The following is a 16,287-nucleotide window of genomic DNA, read 5'->3' as shown; positions in this document are numbered from 1 at the left end:
GAAACCATCTGAGGCCTTAAAAGGCCCCAGAAGATAAAGTAGAATAGAATAAGAGCTGAGTGGGCTTTGAAGAGGGGAGATCACACTCCCTAATCCCCGGATTGAGAGGTCTTCCAGAGTTCAGCATGTTATGTGTATGAATGCAGGGAGGAGGTCTGGCAAATTGGATTGTCTCTCTTTCTGAATGGTTTCCCTGTGCCAAAGGAACCTGAGGGTTCAAATGGTCACCACAGAAAAACTAACATGTGATTAAACCTGTCGGCTAACAAACTATAATACATTTAAAAAACTGCGAAGATTTGATTATAAACTGTGATTGTATTTTCATATTTTTTAATATAATCATTTTCTATACAGTTTCATAATTGTCATTTAAAATAATGTTCATTTGCTTTGTTTGTAACCACCATGATGAATCTGTTATAAAAATAATAATACTGTTTTATGGTATTTAACATCCATAATGGCTCATATCATCCACCATGCTGCTTTGAGAAGAGCATATGCTCACCGTGATGCCTTGTCTCTTACAGGGAATCCTTCTGAAGCGAAGTGGCAAATCCCTCAACAAGGAGTGGAAAAAGAAATATGTCACACTGTGTGATAATGGCGTCCTCACTTACCACCCCAGTTTACATGTAAGTCTAACCCCCCCCCCCCTTCCATTTCTTTTCCAATTGACTTTATGTGTTTGTTACACTACTGTTTGTACTTGAGGGTGCTGCAGAAGGACTTTTTCAACTGCTGAGCTCGACTCTCTTCATGCAGTTACATTTACCAGCACTGCTGCATCAAACTGAAATACAACCACATACTGTAGGTTCATGATTTCCCTGAGCCTGATCGCTGTATATAATGGCTATTTAAACCAATCCTGTGACTTAAGCCTTAGTATTAAGAAAGACGGCGTCCTAGTGGTCATCTCTGCTCCCCCTGTAGCGCCCATCCTCCGTGCCAGCTAATGGAGACATGGCTGTGCTGCTGCCTGCCCGCCGCGCCCAGACTCCACGCTGGCTTGTATTTATAATGGTTCTCACCGCATGGCAGCAGAGCCTGACCAGCCTCCCACATCCATCTTTGTCAGAATCCCGCTGGGCCGCTAATACCTCTTAAACACTCGGCTGGCTGGCAGCAGACAGCTCAGGAGCCCGGTGCCACGCTCAGAAATGCCTGTCGTTCTCCCAAATCCCTCAGACTCCTTCCATCACTCTCACTCGTTCGTCCAGTACTGTGTTTGGGATGTTCAGTTAATTTTGCAAGGTAAAATGAAAGATGTTAGGGACTTCTTGTGTCTAATGAGACAGCTCAAACTTTGAACACAAGCCCAACAGTTAGAGACGTGAACCTTGTGTGTGGCCTCGCTGCACTGACAGTGTGTTAGCGGTTTAATTTACAAGCAGTTATTAGTAGAGCAGTGCTGTGCTACAGTGATGTATGTAATTGACTGAACAGGCTATCTCTTGATCATTACAGCTATTACAGGTCATCGGGGCAATCTGTGAATCTATGAATCTGTTGACTTACGGAGGGAGGTGAAATAAGGGAGACAGTTACATTAGCACGGTAACAGCTCGAGCTCATTTTGAGCAGCGAAGCAGAGACAGAGTGAGAAAGGCAAGGGGAAGAGAGAGATTGAGAAAAGGAGAGAGGAGAGAAGAAAGAGGGAGGGAGGCAGACTGAGAGTGGAAGAGGGGAACCTTTAATTTCGCAGTCAGCCAAGCCATCCACACAATCACCTTCTGTTAATTCTATCTGCTACATCAATTAAATTGTTTGTAGAAACTAATTGAATGTGGCTTAATCACACATCTTAATAGCTTTGCACGCTTCGATCTGGCTGTTAATTCCTGCAATAAAATGAAATGAGAGCGCTCACTGGGTAATTAGCGAGGAGGCTTGGGAAAGAAATGAGTGCTTTATGACACGGTAATAAAGCAGAGGAGCCGGTGGGGGGACGGCAAAGGCCGAGCTCGCCCCTATCTGGGTCTTTTTCTGCTGAGCCCAATGATTTTCACCTTGGCTTCCTACATTTGGGAGGTAGTCGCTTTAAACCAAATCAAATGGCAAAATTGAAACAGAATGAGACTGTTTGCATTCATTAAGCCTAACATCTCGCTATTTAGGGAGACAGCGTGGGCACAGGTGATGTTTAATGACCTTACAATCATTTCTCCACTATCACACACCCATAGTGAGAGGTCTAAGATGGGTTGTGACTAATGTAGATGGAAATTGAAGGGTCTTTAATTTGTTTTTCCTCCATAATTCCTTGATTGTTGTTGGTCCGCTGTGTCTAAAATCAATTCCCTAAATTGAGGGAAATATTTACTTGTGAAGAGTGCAGATTGCTCATTGTTGTCATCTTCTTTTGTTTTTCTACTTACAGGACTACATGCAGAATGTGCATGGAAAGGAGATTGATTTGCTGAGGACAACAGTGAAGGTTCCCGGGAAGCGACCACCCAGAGCGGTGGCCACCGTCGCCCCCACTGCAAGTCCAAAAACCAACGGACTGACCAAGGATCGCAGCACCTTGCAGCTGGGCATAGGAAACACAGGTAAAATTACACACTTGCCTCATTACAAGGCTATAGGTCAGATTAATGGATGAAATGATGGTTCTTTTGTAATTCTAATACCATTTTGTTCCAGCTTGTCAAATATGATATAATTATGCTTTTCTACTTTTTATATAATTAATATCTCTGTGTTTGTTAGACAAAACAAGACATTTGGAGACATAATATTTGGTTTAAGACATTTTTAAAGTCATTTTTCAGTATTTTTTTAATAGATCAAATTCTAAGTCAAGAAAAGAATTGGCAGTTTACTTGATAATTAAAGCAATCATTAGTTGCAGACCTGAGTCTGATAGTTTTATGAGTTATTTTTCCCTGAAGATGGTGCTTTTGCACACTTTTACAGTTTTAAGTCAAAATGTGTAATTGTGGTATTGAAATAACTACCACACAAAGGGGTATCTTCCATCTAGTGTTGTTGTATTACCTAAATGAGAGAACAAATCACAGGTATACTATGTAATGGTTACACAATGAGTCTTTTATTACTGTACTCATTTTCTGTGTCCTCAGTTTGTGATTAATCATAAAAATGGGTCCCAACAGGTTAATTACCCACTTTCTATATGTTTCATTCATGCAAATTAGCTGCCTCGTAGTATACACAATGATGACTTAATTAGCATCTATGAGAAATCTATTAATTCTCTAAATTACTAAACAGGGAATTAAAAATTGTGTTTAAACATTATGCCCATGTTTGAGGAAATTATACTGCAAAAATGAAGGTTTGTTTATCCTGGTCTGTTAGGCCACTGTAATGACGCTGACCTAGTTATTTTTCCTCCTCTGTGGTGGCCGGGGTCACAGCAACACAAAACAGTTTGGTCCTGAGCATCATGCCAGGGTTTTTCCACCTTTTGAAGTCTAAAAATAGAGCTCCTCTCCCAGCGAGCTGTGCCACCGAAGGCTGCAGAGAGTCTGGCAGACGTAAATAGGGGAAGCCAGTGATTGGATTTAGGGGTTAGGATTAAGAGTAATTAATACTAATTAGCAAAGTGATCCCCGGAGGGAGGAGGGGTCCTTCTTCGGCTGTGAAATGGACACAGTGTTTCCATTACTCACGCTAAAGCTAAGCAGCTGAGAGTGGGTACAGTGCCAAAGACGGGTCAGCAGGGACTGTTAGCACTGTCCAGGCGGGTTACTGTTAAACCTGGCCAAGGTGCTGCCACCACTGAATGGGTTAATCAGTCAAAAGCAGAGAAGATGTAGGAGTTTACAGAGTGGAGGACATTGGATCGAGGTTGTTCCATCCCACAAACTGTTAACCTTGAGTGCTGCATTGAGGGGAGTCATCAGGACAGACAAAGGGCCCTGAAAAACAGGCCAGACAGGGTTTTGGGAAAACATAACCAACTGGTTTCCTCTTTTAGTTTCAGTCTTCTTCAAACACAGCAATTTTGTTTGCTCCTGGTGTTTCATTTCATGGAAAAGATTCCTCGATGATAAATTCCCAAGATTATCAGTTGTCATCCATTTGTGCATCAGGGAACAATGTGAGGGCGATTTGCCTTAATCTCCACTTAGGAAAAGAAAGGTTACAAATCACATCAGGTCTCTCTCTGGGTGGAGGACCCTCTTCTGATTATGCGATCGGGATTTTGATTTCATTAGACATGCAATTGATGAAGGGAACAAAGGGGTAATTTTTCATTCATGGCGTCCAAATCACAAGCCTTGTCTTTGCCTTTGGTAATTCATTCATTCCTTAGATCTAAAGACCTTTATAATCACTGGGAGAAGAGGGATAGCGACGGAGAGAAGGAGGGGCGGAGTGGATGGGGGAGATGGGAAGATGAAGAGGAGAGGTTGAGAAGACAGAGAGTAAATGAGAGAACGCATGCGCCCACGAGTTTGCCAAGCGGCCAGGTTTAATTCCTTTGCTGGGTGCTGAGCGGAACCATTTTAAATATGATCCTCCCTGTTAACACGCATCCTGCCGTGTCACCGGCGACAGATACATTGTATCAAAGTATTAATGGGCCCAGTCACTTTTAATCAATCCTGTGGAGGAAAGAGATGCATGTGGAAGAGGTGGAGATCTCAGGAAAGTGTTTAGCTCATTCGCTCTTCACTCTGCACTACACTCTATCTCAGCTTTAATCTATTACATTGTAGAACCAGAAGCAAGATGCTTACTGGGCAGCAGGCCCTGCAAGTTCCCACATTAGGCTTTTTTCTTTCAGTATTGTTGCAGTCTGACATCTTGCAGATGACAGAGCAGTGGTTCCCACAGATGAGTTGAAGTCCTCCTTTATCAACACTTCTTATCATGGTCCAGATTTGTTAATATGAACTGTTTTTAAACAGAACACTATTAATATCATAAAAGTAGATATTGTTATAGTATTTTTTATTTTTACGTGAGGAAACTGTCCCCTTTTTTATTTTTTTTTCTCCTTTTGTTTTGATTTTTCTGCACACCTGCTAACTGTTTTTTAGGCACTCCCAATCACAGCACATTGTGTTTGAGATATTACACCTGACTGGTGTGGAGCTAATAATTTCAAGATATATTGGTTACTGTAACAAACGATATACCATAGATTAGCCTACCACTAATTCATAATCCTATTTGTATGTGTATTTTCCTCCTAGACACAAATACGTGTATATATATTATTTTTAACCAAAGTATAATTTCTATTTGCAGCAAATGTCCCCTTACAATCATACAAGTCCCCCCTGTACGTACACGTACCCCTGTTGGGGATCACTCAAGATCTTAATGCTTTGTCTGTAGACATATTTGTTCTGTCTTTAGTTGTTGTTGTTTTTTACATTACCTAACTTAATCTCTGAGGAAATCATATCAAAATGTCATCAAACTCATGATGACAATGTAGCATAAAAGCAGTTGTAAGATGGCAATGTAGGCAACATCCTCAGACTATTCAAAACCATATGATAAAGCCTAAATACAGAACATGATTGTATCCAAAAAAGTAAGTATCTAAATAAGAAAATATAAGATTGTTTTTGCTGTATAAAAGGGTTAATGTAAATAATAATACATTATTTTGTTGTGAAATTACAGCATAAAATGTCCAAGTATGACTATGAAAAAGTGAGGGACTTGTGTGGGGACTGGCAGCTGCAGTAGCAGGGGTGGAGGGGGACGTCTGGGCGTTGGTCGGGATGATGGTGGTGGATTACACAGCCCGCAGATGATGTGCTGCCCGGCCCACATTAGCATGAATGCTTCATTATCCCACTACTTGTACATAATGGCAACAACTCCACGGAGGGGTCAGGCCTCGTCACGGCTCATCAGCCCACTGACGGCCCGGTCTAAAGAGAAATGAGAAGCAAGGCAGCGCTGCTTCCCGCTAATCCATCGCCTCTACTTAACACCCCTGCCCTGGATAGCCTGCAGAACACACTATATGGCTTTTGTTATCTCTTTATACTCATGACGAGTCAGTCAGGAAGAAATATTCATAGTGGTGCTTTATACTTTTTGGTTTGTCTTCATTTTGATAAGAATTGTAAAGGAATTCAATTAAAATTATTCATATGGCAACATCATTTATAGGAAAATTACTTTTAGTCTAGAAGTATTCAGATCTTTTATTCAGGTATAAAAGTAAAATAAAAGTACTGCAGTAATACCACAAAGTAAAAGTCCAGAATTCAATTCTTTACCGAAGTAGCAGTGCACAATTATTATAAGCCCAATTTCCCTAAAGTATCAAAAGTAAAACTACTCACTATGGGACGGAATGGCAGTCAACAGTGTTATATTATTAATTATTAGATTATTGTTATAATTATTGATCCGTAAATGTGATTTTAGCATTTTTAATATTAACAGGTTGAGGTTGAACTAATTACAACCACTTTGTACTGTTGTGAAGTTTTTTGTCTTTTGTTTTAACCGGTCATCATTCCCTCTGAAATGTAACGGATGCACAGTTAATGCTGGATTGATGTTGAATTTTAATAACATAAATAACGTCAAAACCTTAATATACACGAACAAGAAAAAATGGAGTCTCAAATTAAGGTTTGGTGTATTCATCAAATACTAGGAAATACCATTAGTAGAGGGTCTTTCTGAAATGGCACATAATCTATGTGCACTATAAAGTTAATAGTAAAACTATTTGTATATACTATATATTTGCTATTCTAACCATTTATTGCATTCAAATGTAATGATACTTAAAGTATTTGTATTTGACCCTTGTTATCATTCTTACGGTCACTGAAGTTGGTGACATTCATTATTAAATCTGATCCTTTGGCCCTCGCTTTACATTTGTCAGCTTCTTCTATGTCCGCACTTCCACCACTGCTAAATCTATGTAACGTGCTGGAGTCAGGCCTGGCTGGAGCTGCTGGTACAGTGCTCTTTTAATGCCACAAGCTGATTATTTCTCCACTGTAATTACATTATCCTCCCCTTTATGCAGGAGTGGTCTCTGGGGACTAATGGATACAGCCATGTATAATTCATTAATCATTAGCATCCAATTTGACAATTAGGCATGATTGTTGAATTTTAAATATCAATCGAAGTTGCCTTGTAGTTATCTACAAGGTGTTTTTTTTCATCTCTTTTTTTGAGGCAAGAGTCAAACTTAACACTGAATGTCATATGTAGTAGTAGAAAATCAAGAATTAATTCTTAACAATGAGGTGATTAAACATTAATCTGTATAATATCAGATTTTTGCTCAAAACAAAGTGGCACTGTGCTGTTGTGCTTTATTAAAATCATACTTGTAAATCCACTCTGGGAACAATTTTTAATTCAGTAATGATAAAAGCAATCAGAAGCCTTTTTACAAAAGTCGCAGGCTTATTTTACGTATGATTCATCCATCACTTTTTCAAAAACAAAGTTTCACATTTTCTTTTCAATACCCCTACTCCTCGGCTCTACTCCCTCCTCCTCCTCCTCCTCCTCGGCTCTACTCCCCCCCCCCCCCCCCCCTCCTCCTCCTCCTTCTCCTCTGCACTGATTTCAGCATGCTAATTTAGTCAGTGCTCCTCAGCATGATTCCCTCGCTCTTTCTCCCATTCTTGCTGCGATTCTGCTCCCTCCCCTCTGGGACCTGAAGATTAATATTCCTGGGCCCAACAAGATAATTACTGATACTAATTAGACATGATTATGTGAATTTGATACACTTATTACTCTAGATAATGAGTAGGACATATTATCCTAACAAGCACCCGTGCCGCTTAGTTTACTTTACACACGACCCACACACTATATTTTCTGTTATTGTCACCTCAATCAGAAACTGATATTCTCTTGTAATTATTGAATAAAGGGCCTTGATGTGTGATACCTGTAAGATGGGTAAGCATTGTTGAGAAAATCCAACATCGGGCTTGTTATGCGAAACAAAAACTCCTGAAAATTTTAACCGTTTGGTGTCAAAGAAATATCAATTTAGCTGATTAAAATGTATTGTCTGTAAAAGAGGTATTGTTTGGAAATAAATACTGCAAAAATTAACTTCTGCGGTGGCTAATTGATTTTATAAACTGCCCATCTTTTAATAGCTTACTACTAGTTTTACTACTAACTTTTTATAGTTTTTGTTTGTGGAGCACTACATTAAATTCAAATAAATAAAATTACACAAGTTCAGAACAAATCCAACAGTTCCCTCAGCAGTTATTCTTATTCCCTTCCCATGACTGGAAATGAATCGATGAGTTTGTCAGAGTAGTTAGGATATGTTGTAGTGACTGCTTGCGAACAGGAGGGGAGGACCCCACATGGCGCAGCCTAGCCCATGAATTAGTAAAGAGAGCCAGGCGTCTGCGGCTCGCCTGATTGGAAGTTAGGGAGAGAACGCCTGCTGACACCAGTGGAGATCGATGTGGCAGTCAGAGGGATGAGGCGAGATAATTAGCGTTCAGAGTGTATCTTGTTAATTAAGGGCTAATTAGAGGCAGAGGCGGAGGGAGACGGGTTTTGTGTGCATGTATATTTGTGTATGTGTGTGTGTGTGTGTGGGAGTAAGGGGGGTTGTTTGACACAGAGATGTGCACAAATAAGGTGGCAGCAGCATTTCAGTGCTAAAAGAACTACCAAAAATGTGTTAACACAATTACATCGTTATCGCTTCTTCCCAGACTTTTTGCTGTTGTTGTTTATAGAAAACAATCCTACCAGTCCGTCCACTGCGTTTAGAAATCAAGGGGTCGCTTTTCATTTTCTTTTCTTGTTTGTTTGCTGTTTTTCAGGCGCTCCTCACTCCAACAGCAGTACATCCCTCCAGACGGGCGCATCGCAGTTTGGCGGCAGTAAAGACGGCATGCACCAACGCTCCTTCTCTGTGTCCAGCGCCGACCAATGGAATGAAGCCATCAACACCAGTACAAGCAGCGGAGCCCGTAAGACCTCCACCCTCACCTGCTACACTGTCATCCCCTTAATCTCTACGTTTTCCTCTCTTCGTAGCGTTTTCACTCCTCCCATGATTTCTACAAATACATTCATAAATTATTACCACAAAGAAAATTAACACAAACTGAGGGAATCTGATCTAGAGGTGTGGATTGGCGGAGTTGCCATTTACTCCCTTCGTAGACAGGTGGAACATGGCTCATTTTCATGATTAGGTGATCAGGGCTGTGATCGCTGTGACCTTTTTGGCTGCTGCTCTTTGATAGAAGCAGCGAGAAGCGTGTTCAGAGGAGAGGAACAGTGAAGGTTAACTTCCTGCCATCGATGCATCTCCACTTACCGCCTCCATGTCACATTGCGCCTTGTCACTGTACTTGAGTGAAATAAAATAATATATTCACCATGCATGTCTACCCCCCCCCATCCAGTCTTTACCTTCCATCCTACCCCCCCTCCCAACCCCCTTCTCTGTTTTCCCCTCTTTTCTTCCAAAGAGGAAAATGAATGCTTTTCGGGGGTACCATTCATCACCAGTTATTTCCCTCTCTTTGTGGTTGGCAGTAAAAAAGCACTTAAATGCACATCAACAGAATAACAGTCATTTCCATGCATGTTTGCACTCTGGTAGTTCTCATTAGCACGGCGGCGGCTCCCCCCCTCCCCATGGGCTCCCAGGGGCCCCGGCAGTTTAAAGAGCGCACTTTACGAGCGCTGCTGGAGTCCAACTGCACGGCCCTCGTGGTTCCACAGACAAGCCTGTCTCTCATTTGGAGCTGCCAAACGATCAATTCTGCCTGGACGCAGGCACTTCCATCACCCCCTACCCCTGTCTCCCATCAGCAGCATGCCCAAAGCAGAATTACTTAGATTCGTGGGGTCCTCAAATAAATGAGAGGGAGTGTGTGTTGTGTATGTGTTCTCTGAATTTTTGGTGTAGCTGTTTGTATGCGAGTTTTCCACAGAGCGTGTTTGCATCTGTATTACAATGTGTATGTGAGAGGAAAAAAGGCTTCGTACTAGATGTTTGTGAATGTGCATTCAGAGGCTGGTCTGCAGAGGACAAATAGTAATTCCTAAACGTTGTGCGATGGAAATAAAGAGGCCTAGAATTTCCCATTTTCATGTTTGGTAAACTGAAAAGTCTTCAATATCAACATAGCTCATTAACCAGCATCCAGTCTTCAACTAAATCAGATCCACAATTTGCTCCATTATTCTATTTTCTTCAATTATTTTCATGCTACTGTTAAGGTAACCACAAATGAGCTTGAATGAGGCAAATGAGCTGAAAATAATAATAGAAACATTGTGTCAAATGATAGATATGCTGCTCGTCCTTGGAAAGAAGTGTCTCTGTAATCAGTGCATAGTCAGACAGTTTAAGAGGCTTGTAATGTACACACAAAGCAAATACTTGGTAGTTCAGAAACTTTCTTTGAAATCTCTGTTTTTATGTCTCCTTACAGTAAAAGAATCTGGATGAAAGCAGGACAATATGTCTAGTGTAAAGTGTGACTGGACTATGAGACAACATAAACTTGATTGAAACGCAGCCTCTTATCTTTCATCCTAATGCACCTTCAATAATCAATAGAGGGTGTTCCACGGTGAAGGGTGCTCATGTTTTGCCATTTGAATTGACTTGAACCAAGCCCAATCACTCCATTATCCTTGGTGAAGGTTGCAGGTTAACATAAAATGTGATTCTGAGATGCAAAAACAGCAGATTGATGATTCACTGGAGAATGAATGCATCTTAGCCAGGTAACCATTTCCATATTATTTAAAGAATGTCCTCATTTGTAAACCTATTGAGCAAAGGCAGAAGCAGAGGTAGTAACGTCTCTTGAATATTGAGCACAGATTTTTGATTAAATCCCGACCCAATTTTTCTATTGCTTGCCTTCATAAAGATATTCATTCTTAATGCACCGGATGCTTGTTTAGATCCTGCTCTCCTTGGTACACCTCAATCTTTGAGCCTGAATTAAAAGCAAGAGGCTCAAACTGTCGTGACAATGGCATGACAAAGACTTAACTCATGGTGGCTCTTAATGCTGCATTCCCAAAGTCAAAAGATTACTGCAGATTAGTGCCCTCTTTTAATTCGATAATTAATTCAATATTACTCTGTTGAGATATCATGACTCACAATTTTCACAGCCAAAAAATTATACCAAGTGAAATAAGTCTGTCCCAGTGTGAGATTTTTTTTTTTTTTAATTTGACAATTTTGTTCAAGTAAAACATAGAAACATTGACAAAGCTGAAAAATTAGTCGATTAATAGATAAGTTGATCAACAGAAAATTAGTCTGCAACAATTTTGATGAAATATGTATCCTTTAATTAACTTTTTTTTAAACAAACATTTCCTGGCTTAATCTATGCTTTAGTTGACATACATGAAATTAAATTGATTATTAACTTTGTTTTAGATAATTGGTCAGAAAAAACAACTACATCTTGGCTATTGGCATTTTTCATTATTTGCTGACAATTTATGGAGAAAAAAAAATCGAGCTGATTAATTTATAATGAAAATAATCCTCAGTCGTATCTCTTATGGAAAGAGCATTATTTTAACTTTTTACCATTTGTAAGTTTAAAACTAAATACTATCACATATTGGAAATGCTGTGCTAATTGTCACAGTATTATTTTTGTCCATATTGTCCACCTGAAATCCGCTGTATACTGTAAACTTTGCATCACTTGCTTTTTTCTTGCCATCCTCCAAGTAATGACTACTTCAATTCTGTTCTGTGCTGTTCCACTTTATTTAAGTGTTTTTTCTCCTCTAAGTTTTCATATGAGGACACAGGTAGTTAATGCATAGATAGCCTTTTCCTGTGGCACTGTGTTTTATACCTTGGCCTCCCGATGGGAAGGTGATAGCGTGTGGGGCGTTTGATTTCTACACCAGGCCGTAATGAAGTTTGACATTTAGTTTGGAGAGAGCAGCAGAGCGCGATCAGGCCTTGATTAGCACACTCTAATTGAGGATAATAAGGGGGAGGCGGTGATTGTTTCTAATTTTTGCCATTAATTGCAGCCGTTGGCTTTGATTGAGGACAGGCAGGGCTGCCATGTCAAGGGGCCTGGCGGAATCATAGTGCTCCTCACCCGGAGCCTCTTGAATAACAATGAAATTACTCCCCCCTCCTCTTCATCCCCCCCTCTATCTCTCGCTCTCTCTCACCCTTTTTTTCATTCTCATTCATTCAGTGTAGAGTTGGTAAAGTCAGGAAGCTGTTAGCAGCCCCCTCTTTGTCTCACCCAGAGCCTTTATCCTGAAGCATGTTTAAACTCTCATCTCCATGGTGGGAGTGTAATACACTGTAATCACAGGTTAGGCTGATACCTATTCTGCTGCCCAGGTGATCTTGGCTGAGTGGAAAAGAGACTCCTGATCCACAGTGTGCTTCATTACCCAGCTTGGTCCTGATGGCCCTCATACACACTAACAGCTAACTAATAATGCCACAGTGATTTTTTCTGCTTGCAGCATCAGTCCAGGTCTAACTTCACAATTCCAACTTAAGAAATGTAATGTACTAGTCATGCATAGTTGAGAACCACTTCAAGGCTTGAGACCTTATATTATTTAAAACCATTAGGTCTCAGGTGCTTTGATATTGTTGTTCACTGGTATGGGTTGTATTTTTATCAATTTCTTGTTCCTATAACATCTTAAAGCCGTATTGGTTGAAACAAAGGGAAGTGTATCAGCCGTGTATGTTTCAGGTGCAGGATGAGCAGGGCCAGGGTCATTTTCCACAACATTAGGGGCAGAAATTGATAATTAGAGGTGTTTATGACACGGTTGGGGCCCCTGAGGGGCAGCCCTCCCCTTTAACCTCAAGCGACATTAAACAAATGCTGGCTGTCACGTTGAAGGCAGGTTGGAGCTCAAGTCTTCCACCCGCCATACGGAGCTGTGCTGGCGGGACAGACGCTGGGATAGAGAGGGAGGAGGAAGCAGGGGGTGGGGGTGGGGGGGCACAGGGAGGACCCCTGTGCCCCCAGCTGTCTGAGCCAGCTAATGACTCGTCTCAGGGGGGCTGTTGTAGGAGAGCAGGGAAATTGAAACAGACGCCTCGACTAGGAGCTGCTACATGTGTGGCTGTGTGCTGCCATTCAAAACACCACAGAGCTTAATGCATGTAGTCCAGCACAAGCACCAATGTTATGTTTATTAATGTGAGGCCATATAATAAATATTATTTATCAAGTAACACATTACAATTTATGCTTAATATTAATACAGCTTTTAATGATGACTGTTTATTGTATAACAAATTAAAGATAGTTTTAATGATTTTGTAGATTTTTTTTCCAGTAGCCTGATACTTTCTTGTTTGTATCAACTCTCATCTTGATGAGTCTTAAGTTGAGGACAGACGTAACAATGTGTGTCTCAGGTGTTGTCTTTGTTTTTGCCCACGCTCAAACAATCCAACCCCAGGCCCTCTGAGCTCCGCTCTCCCCCCACGTTAGGATCTTCAATCCCCTGCTGAGCCCATCTTACTCCTCCAAGACAGCCCCATCTCCCTAAAGGTAATGACCGAATTAGGCCTAATGTTGTACACTGGCTAATGGCACAGTGCCGCACATTATAGCATGTGCAACTGGCAACGACAACAGCAATAATCCCTGAGCCCCTTGTCCTCCTGCACTCCACCCCTGGGGCTGGGACGGTGCAAAGGGAAATGAATGGAGTTTGCCACACTACAATGAGCTTTTGATGGGAGACAATGGAGGAGGCTGCCAGCACCACACAGGGTGGTAAGAGTAGAGCAATATGGGGCCCATCTACCGTCCCTCCCTCCCTGCTTCCCCCAGGCCTCTGGCCCCCGCTCCCTGATTCATAATGGCATCCGGAGGGGGAAAAGAAGGGAAAGTGATGTCAAATGTCAGGAAATCAGAAAGATGGCAGGCTGACAACCCCCTCCTATCGTCCCATCCCTTCTATCCCTTTGCCCAACGGTAGCACAGGTTAATATCACATTTATAAAATCACTTACAAGAAACAAAGCCAGCTCTTAGCCCCCTGTCTCTCTCAGACAGTTATATAGAGAGCTTTGCCGGGGGCTAACTTAGGTAACCATTTGTTCACTGATGGCCCCACACCTGTCCTTCACTCTATCTAAAGCTGGAGCAACACAGTTACTTTTAAAGCATTCAAAGCCATCTCCAACTCTTTACTATTGCAGTCCAATTTTGAGGTTGTGACAAGTTTGCCTGTACTTTGCATGCATCTTTCAAAAATGTAATTCATTATTCATGCTTACTGTCATTTCACAATGATTCATACACTCATACATTGATACTTTATGCTAGACATATTTTCGCACTTTCTGAGTTGAATACATACTGAGAAAAATGTAAAATGCCTGCTTAGTTTATTTTTAAAGGAATAGTTCACACATTTTCTTATCTACCTCTATTTAATGCTTTGCTCATGTAACACAAGGGTGGATTTTGTGCAATTATGGGGGGACAAATCTATGGTCTTGACCAAGAGTCAACATATTACTATAGAACTCTGCCAGAGCAAAGTCATATTTACTGCTAAATTAGATACTTGCTCTCCTTGCTGTGTTTACCCATATTTTCTGGTTCAATTGGTATTTTATTAGTAATAGTTACAATTAGAAATAGTTAAAAGTTAAATCCAAGATGTAATCGTTATGACTGCACATAATATTCAACTCAACAATTTTCTGTATCATTTTCTACACGCTTCCCTGGTAAATCAGCATTTTGGGCATTTAAAGAGCTTAAATAGCTACTTGAATTCATGTGAGAATACTGTAGCATCATATTAGCTCTGATTTTCAGTTTAATTGTGGAGTTCTGCCTGGTTATATAGAACTATAGATACCAAGCTGAAGCTGTGACAGTGACACTTAAACCTCTATCTACGAGTTTAAAACATAGATAAAGCTGAAAATCCAAACTGTGCATTTGACATGAAAAATAATGACAGTCTCTGCCTCTCTGCTTCATCTTTTTCAGCCAATGGAATGAGCGATCCTGCGAATTCCAGTGTAGGCAGCGCCACGAGTCCTAAACTTGAGCCACCTCCCTCACCACATGCCAACCGCAAGAAACACAGGCGGAAAAAGAGCACAGGCATCACAAAGCCAGATGGTTTATCTGCAGGCAACGAAGGTAAAAGACAATCGTTTTGCTACACTTTTGAAATGATCAAAACTTCTGAAACTTTGAACACCCAAATCTATCAAGATTAATATTATTTATGTTTCTATAGTTAGCCCATTGGCATATAATCCAAATGGTGCTTTTTCAGTATGCAAAATTTGCTGTGCCCCCAGCCAACTCAATAAGCACTTTTTGCTGATGTGAAGCCAGTGAGGGATCATGCACTCAGGACTGCACAAGTAACTCTTATTGATTCATCTCTCTGCTTGCACAGACAGAGGTTGGTGGGATTTGGGGTTAGGGATAAACCTCCTGTGCACTAATCTCTTCTGGAGAAGCTCTTAACTCGTAGATGAAAGGAAGCAGTTGGTCACACACTGTACTGTATCAGAGGGGTCATGCTTTTGTCGTAGGGAAAGAGAGGCATTAGTAACATGGGCTGCAGTAGAGTGGAATTGTCCTTCCAAATTAGCTAAAACAACTGAAAAAGTACAGTACCAGTCAAAAGTTTGGACACACTTTCTCATTGATTTGAATGGGAAAGTGTGTCCAAACTTTTGACTGGTACTGTACATCAATATAGACAGGCACTTGTCATGTTTTTCCCTCTATGTATTGGCTAATTTATTATTTAATTGAAGATACTGCAGACACACAGTGGCTCCGCCATGCAAATATTGTTTCAACTTACTTATTACTTACGATTTCTTCACTTCAACTAAAAAAGAACATGATAATCTTTTGTTTATAAAGTACATAAAGGTGTGTAGTTTTATATGTCCATGTGACCCCCTGCAAGCTGCACCCTCATAGCCCCCATTTCTTTTACCGACGTATGAATAGCCCGATCTCCAGAAGCCATGGTCCTCCTCAGCAGGGGAGTGGCAGTCGGCTCTCCACCCAATTAATAATGATTCTCCAGCCCAATGATGAATGGAGTGCCCTAATTGGATGGCATTGTGAAAACACTGAGGCGCATTTCAGAGGCCATAAAACTGATGTCACAAGAGCGGGATGATCAATCAACAAGATTGATACGCTGGATAACAACAACAATGGCATTGACGCCTCCTAAATGGGGCTTAGCATTTATAATCATTATACTTTTTTATCATGGTCTCTGACAGCTTCTCTTTAAAGTCTGAATGGGTCTGTTGACCACATAGTTTAG

At 40.9% G+C, this 16,287-nt stretch overlaps 1 protein-coding gene across 1 annotated transcript in view; it reads left to right on the top strand.

The window, feature by feature from the left end:
* The window catches only part of agap3 (ArfGAP with GTPase domain, ankyrin repeat and PH domain 3), a 70,758-nt gene that overhangs the window by 30,977 nt on the left and 23,494 nt on the right, over positions 1 to 16,287 (top strand). The window contains exons 10-13 of the mRNA XM_062428216.1: positions 534 to 638; positions 2,387 to 2,558; positions 8,787 to 8,936; positions 14,970 to 15,125. Coding sequence (XP_062284200.1) covers positions 534 to 638; positions 2,387 to 2,558; positions 8,787 to 8,936; positions 14,970 to 15,125 — 583 coding nt within the window. The remainder of the gene's footprint in view (positions 1 to 533; positions 639 to 2,386; positions 2,559 to 8,786; positions 8,937 to 14,969; positions 15,126 to 16,287) is intronic.

The sequence above is a fragment of the Scomber scombrus genome, chromosome 11 (genome assembly GCF_963691925.1).
Source record: "Scomber scombrus chromosome 11, fScoSco1.1, whole genome shotgun sequence".
NCBI classification, from domain to species: Eukaryota; Metazoa; Chordata; class Actinopteri; order Scombriformes; family Scombridae; genus Scomber; species Scomber scombrus.
The sequence above is the reverse complement of the archived record's forward strand: the minus strand, read 5'-3'. Positions and strand labels throughout refer to the sequence as shown.